At 38.8% G+C, this 14,261-nt stretch overlaps 1 protein-coding gene across 1 annotated transcript in view; it reads left to right on the plus strand.

Annotated features, from left to right (window-relative positions):
- LOC111871336 (centrosome-associated zinc finger protein CP190) overlaps window positions 1-14,261 on the plus strand; it is a gene marked incomplete at both ends in the record, with an annotated part of 63,411 nt that overhangs the window by 29,512 nt on the left and 19,638 nt on the right. The window contains 2 exon segments of the mRNA XM_033754216.1: window positions 919-1,164; window positions 11,077-11,160. Coding sequence (XP_033610107.1) covers window positions 919-1,164; window positions 11,077-11,160 — 330 coding nt within the window.

The following is a 14,261-nucleotide window of genomic DNA, read 5'->3' on the forward strand; positions in this document are numbered from 1 at the left end:
TGTCCGGAGTTGTTGACTGCTGCCTAGCAACCGCGATATCCCTTGGTGACGTCACCGCGGAGGGGAGTGACGGGGCGGGGACTCGCCTATTACCGTAGTAACGCGAGCGCTACATTACCGCCACGTACCGCTGGGGAGGTAGGGGTGATCCATAGCTCAACATGTCACAATATCATGCCATCTGAACGGTATACTTCATTAATCCCTCTCATCAGTAATACCAGCACTGAAGGCTCTCAAATTCTTGAAGTAGCATCCTTAATATTACTTGAATTTTTGTACCGATCTTCATAAAACTTGGTATATATATCATAACATCTGAACTGTGTACTTCATAAATCACTCCTATCAGTGATACCAACACTGCAGCCTTTCATTATTATTTTGTTTCATTGACTTCATTACGCATATATGCTAAAGTATTCTTCCTACTTTGCATTTTGGGTACTCAAATTACAGTGAAAGGAAAGTAGGTGATTAGTTCTTATGTAAACTTCTTGTTTCCTTTCCATGAGTTATTTAAAAGCACTTTTTCAGTATCAAGACTATATGGCATCAGGTGGCAGGATGATAGGTAAATTGGAAGGAAGTGGTTGTGGCCTGATCAGTGTGCACTCTCAGTATTAGCCTGGATGGACTGAGAAAAACCACATAGAACCTCAGTCGGGATAGGCAGCGTTCCAGCCAAGAAACAAACTAGGTACCTCCTGAATATAAGTCCAGAGTGTTACCTCTAGACCAGTCTGTTCAGTCTTTGGGTATCAGTACAGCTGCGTGTTGTACGATACTCAACAATACATGTCAAATCATATTTCTTCACTATGTGTTCGGGAAGAAATGTTGCTTATGAACAGTTCAAGAGAAAATGTTTTGTGGCTCCTGTTCCCAAAGGGGAGACTGATGTTGATTGTGTTTCAGTTTCATGTACACTGGGAGACTGGAGTTCCGCACAGAACTGCACAGGCGTCTGTACACAACAGCCCAGCAAATGAATATGACTGTGTTGACCAAACTTCTGGATGCACAGAATTCAGCCTCATCTCCACAAATTAAGCCTATTATAAAGAGGCCACCTCAAGTTCCCATCACTTACAATTTGCAAGGAAAGAAGATCGCACCAAAACAGATTGATCCAGACCTTCCAGAAATGTTACCTGGCCGCAAGTATGTGCATTGCTTGGAAACTCTTCTATTAACACACTGATTGAAAATTCCACTCATTACATTGCATGCAGTGAAAATTTTATTAACTGCTTATTTGCCTACATATGTAGTTTAAACAAAGTGAAAACTCTGTCTTCTCGTGACCTCGAGCAGTCCTTCATTTCCTTAGGAAAGGAAGTAGGCTCATGAGATCTCCAGGCTGCCTGTATATGTATATGTGCGTGCATCCCTGTGAGCATGTGATCCTGTATATGAAAGGTTAAGGCTTGTTTACATATCATGATTCTTTTCCCAATGTTGTAGAAGATATTTCATTAGTTGTAGTTGCTGAATGGGCTTCCAGGCAACAGTGAGTGTTGTTGCTATGGTTTAATTAAGTCTTGACCTTTGCCAAGACCAAATTTCTATTGTCGATAACATATATATTTAGAAAGAACATGATTTGATGTGTACAGTAGTAGATCAGTTGAGGGCTTATATATGAAAACTGTAAACAGAGACCGTAATTGTATATTTCCAAGGTTCCAGCCATATATTCCATTTTAGATCACTCAGAATAGTCTTGTGGGATTTGTCGATACTCCAACAGACAAACCACTTCGGAAAGTTTGTAGGCCCTGAAAAGGGCCGTTTGGCTGGGATGTTCGGCCGGTGAAGTAGGGCTGCATGCGCTGGTAGAAAGAGATGCTGGCTGCGGTGTGTGTCGGCTAATGTTGCGGAAGCTGAGTGAGTTGACTAGCCCCAGTGCGGCAGTTGTAGAAAGTTGCCTGATCACAGAGCGCGGTCGCTGGAGTGGCGGCAGCTGCGCCAGTCACCCAGTGAGTTGGGCATAACCACCGGAGAGCTGAGGCAGCCAGTTGCCCAATGAGTTGGGCATGACCGCTGGAGAGGTGAGGCAGCCGTTCCTGATGCGGTGAAGTGCCAATGACTCCGAGGACCGATCGCTCTGTAGGAAGTGTGGTCACTGCTGGCTGGCTGATATGGTCACTGACACTGACTGACTGCGAGCTTTGCGCTCCGCCTTTTATATCATGCATGATGGAGGAGCGAAATTTGAAGAGCGCTGATTGGCTAGCGCGTGTAATGATCTGGATGTGGGCTAGACAACAAGTGCTGTGTAAATGCCAGCGTTGGAAGCAACGTGATTGGCTAGGGCGCGTGATGGTGAAAAGTGAGCGGGAAAGTGAGTGCTGTATAAATATGATATTTTTATGATATGTTCCCACAGTCTAATGATCTTCCTGGTCTAGATTGTTTGATAAAATATAAACTGTGGCAAGAAACCAGGGATCCAGCGTGTAAAATGGCAGTCATTTGGGTCACCAAATCAATCAGGCGAATGACCCAAAAAAGGCACTTGAACGGTGGGAAACAAAAATAGGTAACGCTGAAGTCACACCTCAGAATATATGGTCCAGTGTGAAATCTCTCAAGAGAGATGGACCAAGGGCACCAACTGTTATTCATGGTTCTTCTGGCCTTAAATTTTATCCTTCTGAAAAAGCCAACGAAATTGCTGACTGTTTGGAAATTCGGTTCACGCCACATGACCAGTGCTACAAAAACCATGAACAGCGCGTGGAGGCTAGAGTACAAGCTCTACTGGAAACCATAGATGGCAACCCCCCTCAAAGGATTAGACCATGTGACGTTCAGAAATTAATAAAGGCCTGTGGAATTGACATCCCAAATGAATGCCTCAGGTACCTTCCAAGACGACCATTGGTTCACCTAACTCATTTATTCAATCATTGTTTTCGGCTCTCTCATTTTCCAAATACTTGAAAGGAAGCAAACATAATAACTTTACCTAAACCAGGTAAAGACCCAAAATTCCCTCAAAATTTACATCTGATCAGCCTCCTGTCCACGACAGGAAAACTATTCGAAAAGCAATCTTGAAATTCCTCCGTAAACATATTGAAGAAAGAGGCCTGCTCAACACAAGTCAGTTTGGTTTTCATGCACATCACAGCACGACATTTTAATGTATGTGGCTGGCGGACCACGTGATCCTTAATTTCAACAATAAAATATCTACAGCTGCAGTGTTCTTGGACATCGAAAAAGCCTTTAATACCACGTGGCACTCAGGATTGCTGTATAAGTTATCAAAATTGGAATTCTCGAACAGTTTGACCAAACATATTGGGTCCTTTCTTTCTAAACGTAAATTCAGGGTCTCAATTGAAGGCAAAATATCAGCGAAAAGGGAAATGCAAGCAGGGGTGCCACAAGGTTCTGTCCTTTCCCCTACTCTTTTCAACTTGTACATAAATGATGCCCCCCAAACTCATGGTGTTCACATGGCCCTCTTTGCGGATGACACCTGTCTGTATGCGACAGATCGCAAGGAGAGTTTTGTTGTTAAAAAACTCCAGCGCGGTCTCAGCTCAATGGAGACTTTGTGTGAGCACTGGAATATAAAAATTAATGAAGATAAGACTCAGGGGGTCTACTTCTCTTGTGGTCATCAACCGCCTGAGTCTTGTCTTACTCTAAATGGAAGAAATATTCCATTTGTAAATAGTGCAAAATATCTAGGTGTAATCTTCAATAAGAAAGTGACATGGAGATTACACATAGAAATGATCGAAGCCAAGGCCTTCAGAACATTCATTAGAGTATATTCCATATTCAAAAGTGAGCGATTGAGCGCTAACATTAAACTGACCCTCCATAAAGCTCTTGTTAGAGCTGTAATGACTTATGCTAGCCCCGCCTGGGAGTTTGCGGCAGACACCCATCTAGCGAAATTGCAGTGCCTGCAAAACAAGGTTCTCCGCACCATTGGCAATTTTCCAAGGTGCACACTGGTCCGCGAATTGCACATGCCATTCAAAATCCTATATATGATTGTATAACAGTTATGCAGGCAACAAGCAGAAGTCATACAAAATCATGATAATGAGAATGTTCGTAACATTGGGCAAGGCGAAGCCCACCACAGAAAGTATAAGAGGCTTAAACTTGGCGGCGGTCAGGCATACGACCGTTCAAGTGACTAGACTGCCGTGGTAGCAAATAATACTAGAAATAGAGCATAATCTGCTGTACAATGCCTGGGTTGACAGAGGCTTTGTAATTATTGTACATAGAAATAGTAATTAAGACTAGAATTAAATTGTAAATATATGTCAATACTGACAATGGACTGACTAAGACTGACAAATGGCAGACCCAACCTCTCATCAGAGAGGGCGCCCCAAATGGACAGGACAGCAACTTTCACAAAGAAGAAAACATCTGGTCATGAGCTCCAGCTGGGGCTCGACACCAAGAAAGACAGACAGACTGACTGACCGTCAGTTGCAACATGACTTTGACTTTGACTTCCCACAGTCTACAGTTGCATATTAATTATAAGACAGGACTGGATGAAAGTGGAGTGTATCGTGGTAGTGTTGAAGTAATAGATAACTTGTAACTGAAATCTATGAAGTGTCAGGTAGTGTTTGAAGGTCAAATCACTTAGCAAAGCATCAGTTGAAACAAGTGTTTCTCTGTTCCTTAGTGGTGAATGAGATAATGGTCATTGTGATGCTCTGTTACCAGTTGAAGAAAATGAGGGATTAATTACAGTCATCCTCCATTAATCAACATTAACTTGTTCCATGAAGTGTCATTGATTAGTGATTCATCAGTTAACACTTTTGCTCTCACAGCCAACAGGTGGTTGGATAAATGATCTCATATATAGGGGCCCCCATCTCACTTACATTGGATAGCAATGCACACAAACATTTCTCATTCAAACAATGATTATATAGCATAATTGGTCACTATATATGTAGATGGCATATGCGTCAGTATTTCCATGGCCTTGAATATCATATGTCACTGTTATTCTCGTACCTTATCCTTTGTTGTTTCAGTAAATACACAGTTTGACAGTGTGTCTGCTCATATGTAGTAGTATAAAGTGACATTGCAGATGAGGCCACACCCGAAACATTGCCAAGCTACTGCCTGTCTCCTCCACCATTTACATCAAACACAAGCCAGAATACCGACATTAGAACACTCATGTTATGTATTTTGTGAATTCATTACAGATAATTTTCTTCAGTATTTTTGTGAACAATCCAACCAGTTTCTAGCCAAGTAATTGTTGCTGCACCACACCCTTTCACAAAACATTCACAATTTCAGACATGAACTCCAGTAACTGCCAGAACTGAAAACAAATGTTGGGGTTAATGCTTCTGACTGGGATAATGAATAAACCTACTCTCAAACTCCATTGCTACTAAGATCCTCTTTTTGAAATTCCAGTTTTGAACTGTTTCGAAAGTATTTTGTCCTTCGTGCACTTCAGTGACATTAGCAGGTATGAAGTCATTCCTTCCTACTGTTTGTAAAGTCAAATCAAGAAGTAAGGATGGGATATCCAGACTTCAAGATAATTGTATCCCATTTCTTACTTCTGGCAAGTGAAAAGGAAGTATTCAGTGTTCCTCCATCACCTTCAAGTATGGAATCAGCTTCTCTTGCATCATCATCATCAGTACAGCCTCAAGATATTTGCCACCAAAAAGAGCCCATGTGAAAGACTTTCCATTTTGGCTAGATGGCAAGACAAAAGATATGTTTTGCTGAAATTTGCAGCAGTAGTCCAACAAGAAAATGTAGAGTGTGTTTAGAAAATATAGTGAAACTAGGTGGTATTGTCAAAAATGGTGTTACTCTGATTCCTGGGAAATGTGATACAGGTAGCGCGCACACAGAGTGCACTAAAACATCTCCAGAAGGTATGCGCACAGTTTCAGCTCCCTGTGTGCCATAGTTTACGAGCAGAATGTTTTCAGATTTTGTTGGTCAATGAATGAATTCAAATTACTCTGACATTTAAAAACCTGGGGCTGGGCAATTAAATTGTCCACTTAGAGGCTGGTAACGAATGTGTTAATGAACCTAATTTTGGCATCTGCCTTGTTTTTCATTGTAATTCCAATAATGTTTCTAATTTTATTCAAACACATACAAAATGTGATGAAAAATGATGAACATAGATGGCACTACCACATGACCAGAATGGCTGGCTGAGACATGACTGAGTTTGTTAAAGTTGCCGCTTTGTGCATGTATTGGCAGTCATCAGTTGACTCGAGAACAACAATTGTTTGGATATTTACATATTGTGGGAGGCTCAATGGATCCAGTTCTTGATTAGCTGGAGATCTCTGCATTTTTGATGAAGTTTGTTGTTTGCGGGCAAGCTTTGCTGAAAAATTTTTCATCTAGACAGAAACTGTCAAGTTTAGTGCCTTGCTGTAAATGTAGCTATAGATTTTCAAGTTATTGAAGTGCTTCTGAGGCAGTTTGTTTTTAACAGTTTCCCGGTGAAATTTCAATAGGCTTTATGCTAGTGTATGAAATACTGTTTGTTAGCCAAAATTACAGACTTGGCAGTGGTTTGAACTTTGACCTTACATATAACCAACAAATTGCACATACATAAAATCTGTCCATGATATATATGCAGTGTCCGTCTTTTAGTGCACTCAATTTCACTTGTTATTTCACAATATGTTTCGGCACTATAGTGCCATCATCAGGTGCTCCATTTACATTAATCTATTTCATTGCTTGCCATTATGTCATTGTAAAATTTAAAAAGTATTTAAAAATGTTCGTCAATTATAATAAATATTTATATACTAAAAACTTGTTAAGATTATTTGTCTTATCTGTCCCAATTCTAACACCGCGCATAGTTCCTCCTCAATGAGAGTCGTTCCTCATACTCTCAGTATATATCTGCAATGTGAAAAAGTACTTCTTATTATTACTTTCGGCTTCTATTTGTTATGTGTTGTATTATAATGTTTAGTACTCACCATGTCTCGTGTTGTGTGTTCCCTTTTTGGTTGTGGGTGTTGTAATGTTGGATGTGTGTGTGTCTTCGTATTGATTGAGCTATGAAGTTGTGGGTGTGAGTGTGGTGGGGGTAGGTGGTGGGGTTGTGTTTTGTTGTTCCATGTAAATTGTGTGTAATTCATGAAATATTGGGTTATACATTTCCTTATTTATATTGTTCATATGCATGTTTTTCTTTGTTGTTCTGTACATATGATAGTTTTCCAGTGTGTTTAAATACTGTCCTTTCTTATTCGTTGCTATGATATCCGTAGTATTTTCTATTGTACCATATGCATGTCCTGTGTTCAATATGTGTTCCGAGTATCCTGTATTGCTATTATTGTGTCTTATGTCATGTATGTGTTCTTTATATCTGGTATTAAATTTTCTCTGCATTTGTCCTGTATATTCCATGGGGCAATCTAGGCATTTCATTCTGTATATGCCACTTTTGTTATATTTACTCATTTGTATTTTTGATTTTAAGATATGTTGTAAATTATTCTTAGTTCTAAATGCTATTTTTAATTTTGTGTCACGAAATAGTTTTGTGATTTTTCTTGTTTCTTTTCCTATGTATGTGAATGTTTGCCATTTCGTTTTTTGTTCTTCTGAATTCTTAGTAATGTTCTGTTTTTTTTTGTAATGTTTTGGTTCCTTTTATTTGTAGTTAGTTTAGTAATTATATCTGTGTTGTACTTGTTTACGAGTATGTTATTTATAGTAGCTATCTCAGTATCTTTTGCTACTTTGGTAATGGGATAATTATTTACTCGATCTATAAGGTATTTAATACCAGATATCTTGTGTTCTTGTGGATGACATGAGTCACTTGGTATTATTATGTCCGTTGCTGTGTGTTTACGATGTATTGAAAATTGCAAATTGTGTGTTCCTCTATTATATTTAAGCATCCTGTTGCACTCTACACGATAAATGATACAAACTCCGTCCCAAGTGCAAACACGTTACAATATTATATGTCTTTGATCTTGTTCTCTTCTACAGTACATGTTTCGGCCTCTAACGGCCATCATCAGGTGTATACTCGTACGTTGCTGCCACACTGAACCCAGTCTAAAATTTAACATTTAAAAAACACATTGTTATTTTCTTCGTTATTATCAACATCTACCTTGTTGATATCTGTCTGGTATGTAGGTTATTTTGCACACGTCAATTTTGATTTTCCTGTAGTAGCACTATAAAATATTTAGTTATAATTTTAAAATCCTTTAAAATTTTCTCTGAATTTTAAATTTAAAATTTAAAATTGTTAGGGTTACTCGCCCTATGTCTAAAGTGCTGCAGCGGCTAGTTCTTAGCACATGTAGTAAAGACAAGCAGTGGCACACACACAGGAAGACTACACAGAATAACACCTGTACAGTGTGGAAACAAGAACTAGCCGCTGCAGCACTTAGACATAGGGCGAGTAACCCTAACAATTTTAAATTTTAAATTTTAAATTTAGAGAAAATTTTAAAGGATTTTAAAATTATAACTAAAGATTTTATAGTGCTACTACAGGAAAATCAAAATTGACGTGTACAAATTAACCTACATACCAGACAGATATCAACAAGGTAGATGTTGATAATAACGAAGAAAATAACAATGTGTTTTTTAAATGTTAAATTTTAGACTGGGTTCAGTGTGGCAGCAACGTAAGAGTATACACCTGATGATGGCCGTTAGAGGCCGAAACATGTAGTGTAGAAGAGAACAAGATCAAGACATATAATATATATTGTTTGCACTTGGGACGGAGTTTGTATCATTTATCGTCTGTTCCTCTATTTATTCCTATATCTAGGAAATTTATAGATTTAAGGTTCTCTTTCTCTATTGTGAAATTTATTGTTGGTTGCAGTTTATTAAATTCTATAACCATGTCATTGATCTTTGTCTTGCTTATATCATATAATATTAGTATGTCGTCAACATATCGGAAATATCCAACTATGTTCTGTTTCATTAATATGTCATATATTTGTGTGTGTTCCATGTTCTGGATATATATTTCTGCAAAATTGCAGATGTTGGAGCTCCCATAGCTAAACCATCTGTTTGTAAAATTTCTGTTCATATTGAAAATAATTTTGGTTCAGTATAGTGTTCAATATGCACATAATTTCTTTTTGTGTTTGTGTTATGATTGTGTTGTAGTATATTCTTAGTTATATTCATTATATCATTTTTGGGTATATTGGTATACATGTTTTCTATATCAAAAGAACATAATCTTATATAAGATTTGAGGCTTTCACGGCGGTGACTATGAAGAAAGCAGTCTTCTGGGATTTGGCACTGTGTATATGTGGTGTTAACCGACGTTTCGGAGGAACGTATCGCCTCCATCTTCAGGATAGATGAAAAAAAAATATATATAAGAAATCTGCAAGCGAAGAGACCGTGAGAACCGGTAAAAGCAGACTGTGTGGAAATATACACAGCTATGTGAGAGCAGAGGAGGTAGGGGGGAAGGGCAAGTATACAAGTGAAAGCAGTAGTATGGGAGGGGTAGGGGAAGGGAGCTGGAACAAGCATGGTTTTTGTGTAGGGGAGAGAAAGGCAAGGTTAAAGGCTTTGCACTAACCCGTAAGCTGAGGGGGGGGGGTTGTTATGTTGGTTGGTCATGACCTGTGTGGCCTTCTGGATCTGGCATCATATCCCGGTGGGGGATTTTTAAGAGGACAGATGAGAGGTTTCCAAGACTTGCTGAGACAAAACCCCCCCTCTCTGATCATATTTCCTGGATGCAGTTCAATCTCAATTGCCTCCCTAATGATGCGATCCATATAGCGGGTCTTGGTGGCGAGGATGGAGGTATTCTGAAGTTGAATGCGGTGTCCCAGATCTATGCTGTTATTCTTGGTTCGTAGCGTCTCGAGTCGTCGAATGTGTCGTTGAGCAGCCTCCCCATAGAGGAACACTATGTAAGATTTGAGGCTTTCACGGCGGTGATTATGAAGAAAGCAGTCTTCTGGGATTTGGCACCGTGTATATGTGGTGTTAACCGACGTTTCGGAGGAACGTATCGTCTCCATCTTCAGGGTAGAAGAAAAAAAATATAAGAAATCTGCAAGCGAAGAGACCGTGAGAACCGGTAAAAGCAGACTGTGTGGAAATATACACAGCTATGTGAGAGCAGAGGAGGAAGGGGGGAAGGGCAAGTATACAAGTGAAAGCAGCAGTGTGGGAGGGGTAGGTTAAGGGAGCTGGAACAAGCATGGTTTTTGTGTAGGGGAGAGAACACTGGGATATGACGCCAGATCCAGAAGGCCACAGAGGCCATGACCAACCAACATAACAATCCCCCCCCCTCAGCTTATGGGTTAGTGTCCAGCCTTTAACCTTGCCTTCCTCTCCCCTACACAAAAATCATGCTTGTTCCAGCTCCCTTCCCCCTTCCCGTGAGAACCGGTAAAAGCAGTCTGCTTTTACCGGTTCTCACGGTCTCTCTGCTTGCAGAATTCTTATATTTTTTTTCTTCTACCCTGAAGATGGAGGCGATACGTTCCTCCGAAACGTCGGTTAACACCACATATACACGGTGCCAAATCCCAGAAGACTGCTTTCTTCAAGTATATACTTATTAGTGAAGCAGTCATTCACAGAAGATGGAATACTGGTGCTGCTTAGTGGGATATACACTGCAATTTTATTGTTGAAATGTTGAATGAAACTGTCATCAGGTCTTCCAAAAATGTGGTATATTGAATTTGATGGATGGCACAGAGGACGATTTGTTGTGGCAAGATGAGGGAGAAGTCAACCAAAGCCCAAGCATCTGATTCAGAGCGCAATCCATATCGTGATTCACTTATAAATATATATCAGGAAGTCACTAATGAACTTATGAGGTCAAATTACATTTATTTAAAAAATATTTTATAGTTGTTTTTTATCTGGCAAATGTAGCCCGAAGACTTCAGTTTTTATTGAAAATTCAGAGGTTTTCTTAGATAGCAAGAACTATATGTGGTATATGAAATGTGACCCTCTACGTTGATGTCTTCTAATAGAGTGTCTGTTTCTTTTCTGCAGGTTACCCATATGGAAGAGACGTAACGTTCCATCAAATGTTTCAACCTTTTTTGAAGATTCTTCTTCTGCTAGTGACTATGAGAGGTATGTTATAAATAAGATTACACATCCTGGTTGTACTCTTTGGTTTAATTTTATTTGCTGAGAATTAAAGTTTGAAATTTTTATTTTTGCATGTAAAGCTTGGAAATAGGACTGCACATTCGTGATTTTCTCCTTCCAAATAAAGTTTACTACAACAACTAGTGCCTAGTTGTTTTTGAACTGTTAACTTAATCTTGAATGATGTGTACTGTCCGATGACTTGGTTCTGAAAGATGGAAAGGGATAGACTTATGTAAACCTGAAGGTTTGGTTGTGTACTAAGATAATGAAAACTCGTACTTTAAAGTTACTTCTTTCTCAGAAAAATCAGTATAGAGACTAATTTTTGTTGCTTTATATTTACTTCCATAGTGACTTAATAGTTTCAATAGACCGAATGTCCTTGAATGTTTTTGCAGCAGTAATTGCCAACCTAACACACTTTTTTTTTTGTTCTAGAATTCTTAATAGTAATGTATTTCCTGTTATATGAGGGCTGTTCAGAAAGTTATTTCATTTTAGGCAACTAAGGTAGGAGGTAGTGAGAGCTCGGGCATGAAAGGTAGCATCACATGACTCATTGCCTTGTGGATCACCTAGTGCTTGTTCTTGTATCTACAGAATGAATTTTGATATGTCCACAAAGATGGCAATGAATATGTTAATCACATCATACGAGTAACAGGTGATGAAACCTTGGTTTTGTATGTGAATGTTGAAACCACACAACAGTCAAAGTAGTGAATACACATACACATTAACCAAGCAATCCAAAAAAGTTTAAACAGTCATTGTATGCCTCCCAGATAGCTGATGGCATCTATTTTTTCGGAGAGGAAAGGAGTGCTGATGGTGGAATTCATGCAACGAGGGACCACATTAATGTCAGATGTGTATTACAGAACACTATAAAAACTGCATAGGGCCATTCAGAACAAAGGTGTGGAATGCTGACACATGGTGTAGTGCTCCTCCATTGCACTGCGTGTTAACATACAAGTACAGCTTCTTGCACTCGAGCAGTGCTGGAACATTTCAACTGGGAGTTGTTTGACCACCCTCCTTACAGCCCTGATCTCACTGTGAGCAATTACCACCTGTTTACCTACCTGGAGAACTGGTTGGGATCACAGCCCATCAGTAATAATGAGGAGTTGATGGAAGGTGTCAAAACATGGCTGCACTCACAAGTTGCAGACTTCTTGGACACAGGCTTACAAAAATTTATTCCCCGATATGACAGGTGCCTCAATTCCAGCAGTTACTACATTGAGAAGTAGCTTAAATACTTATGTATTTTTTTTATATAATACTTTTTTTGTACATGATTTATTTAAACCGTCTTGCAGTGCATACACTCATCTATCTCCTTCTCTCACTCGCACTACATGTTTCGGCATAAAAATGCCATCTTCAGGTGCTTACTCAATCCACGCCAAACTAGTTCATTGCATGCCTTGTCCTCACATTAAAATAACTAAAATATATATCTATCATATACATTGACAAATGTCAAACGTTAAAAATATTAAAATTGTTCAGGATTCCTCATCGCTACGTCGCACCTCACTACGCCAGTCACGCCCATCCTCTTCTGTCGGAGTATAACACACGCAGTCACAGGAACAAGACACAACAAAAGCACAACACACACACAATAGTGAAGGAGTGCTCCAACAGAGGAGGATGGGCATGACTGGCGTAGTGAGGTGCGACGTAGCGATGAGGAATCCTGAACAATTTTAATATTTTTAACGTTTGACATTTGTCAATGTATATGATAGATATATATTTTAGTTATTTTAATGTGAGGACAAGGCATGCAATGAACTAGTTTGGCGTGGATTGAGTAAGCACCTGAAGATGGCATTTTTATGCCGAAACATGTAGTGCGAGTGAGAGAAGGAGATAGATGAGTGTATACACTGCAAGACGGTTTAAATAAATCATGGACTTAAATCAGTGCAACAGGACGCTAAAATATAACATTACTTTTTTTGAATTGCTTGTTTTGTTAACAGCTCACTGGATGTTACTTTCTGAATAGCCCTCATATATCTGAAGGATTTCCCCAGCATTTAGAGCAAACAGCACTGAGATTGAGAAATGGCTTTTTTTTTTTTACTTTTTTTCTCATAGTGGAATCTTTCCCAAAGAACAAATTTATCTGTTAGAAGACAGAATGTCTGGTTTCCATACTAACATGATTTAGTTTAATGATACTGCCATAATCCCATCATAAGTTTCCCCAAGCTAATCTTGGCCATCTTGTTTGTCAAAAAGGTCACAGCATCATAAGATGAACATTGTGCATTCTTTTTTTTTAAGGTCTTTCATTCTGGTCCGTCACACTAACCAATTAACAATCAAGTTCCTTCCGTCAAATGTGACACTTTTTTTAAGTTTTCCACCTCGTCAGCACCTGNTGCATTCCCTAATGCATTTGTTACAAAAATCATATATCATTTAATGCAAGAGAAAAGTGTACTGCGGAGGCTTTCCACAGTCAATTATGACATAAGCATGCTTTGTCTCATAAAATTAGAGGCAATCCTTATAATGAATTAACCTTTTCTGAACTGTCTCCTGGTAAATCTAACACATAATATCACTTCTTCTCATAGTTAAGGGAGAATTGACCCTTGATTTTTCCCTCTTCCACAACAAGTTCCAATATATATTCTGTAATTTCTGATTACATTATATCAAACACTAATAAGTGGAAGAAAATTCAGAAGTTTACTGATTGTAGTAATTGAGAGATTAATACCTCTGCTTCATATTCAAGAAGCCCTCAGCTCAAATCTTGAGAGCAGCTGTCCTGTCTGTGGTTTTCATTCTTCTGCTTAGTCCCTCTAGGAAAATGCTAGGATACAGTTTAAATTAAGCTACTTGCACTTTCTTCTTCATCTTTTCCAAATCATTATTTACTGATTCTCATATCATTTCATGCTGTATAATATGAGATATATTGAAAGTGTTACGTAATAAACCAATAATAAAACAAATTCAGACGATTGGTTTGGTTTTGGTACTTTGTTTAATCACTGTAAATAGCAGATTGTATACAGGATTATAATAAACTTTTCTGTGACATAGAT

This window comes from Cryptotermes secundus, unplaced genomic scaffold (assembly GCF_002891405.2).
Source record: "Cryptotermes secundus unplaced genomic scaffold, Csec_1.0 scaffold2737, whole genome shotgun sequence".
Taxonomy (NCBI): domain Eukaryota; kingdom Metazoa; phylum Arthropoda; class Insecta; order Blattodea; family Kalotermitidae; genus Cryptotermes; species Cryptotermes secundus.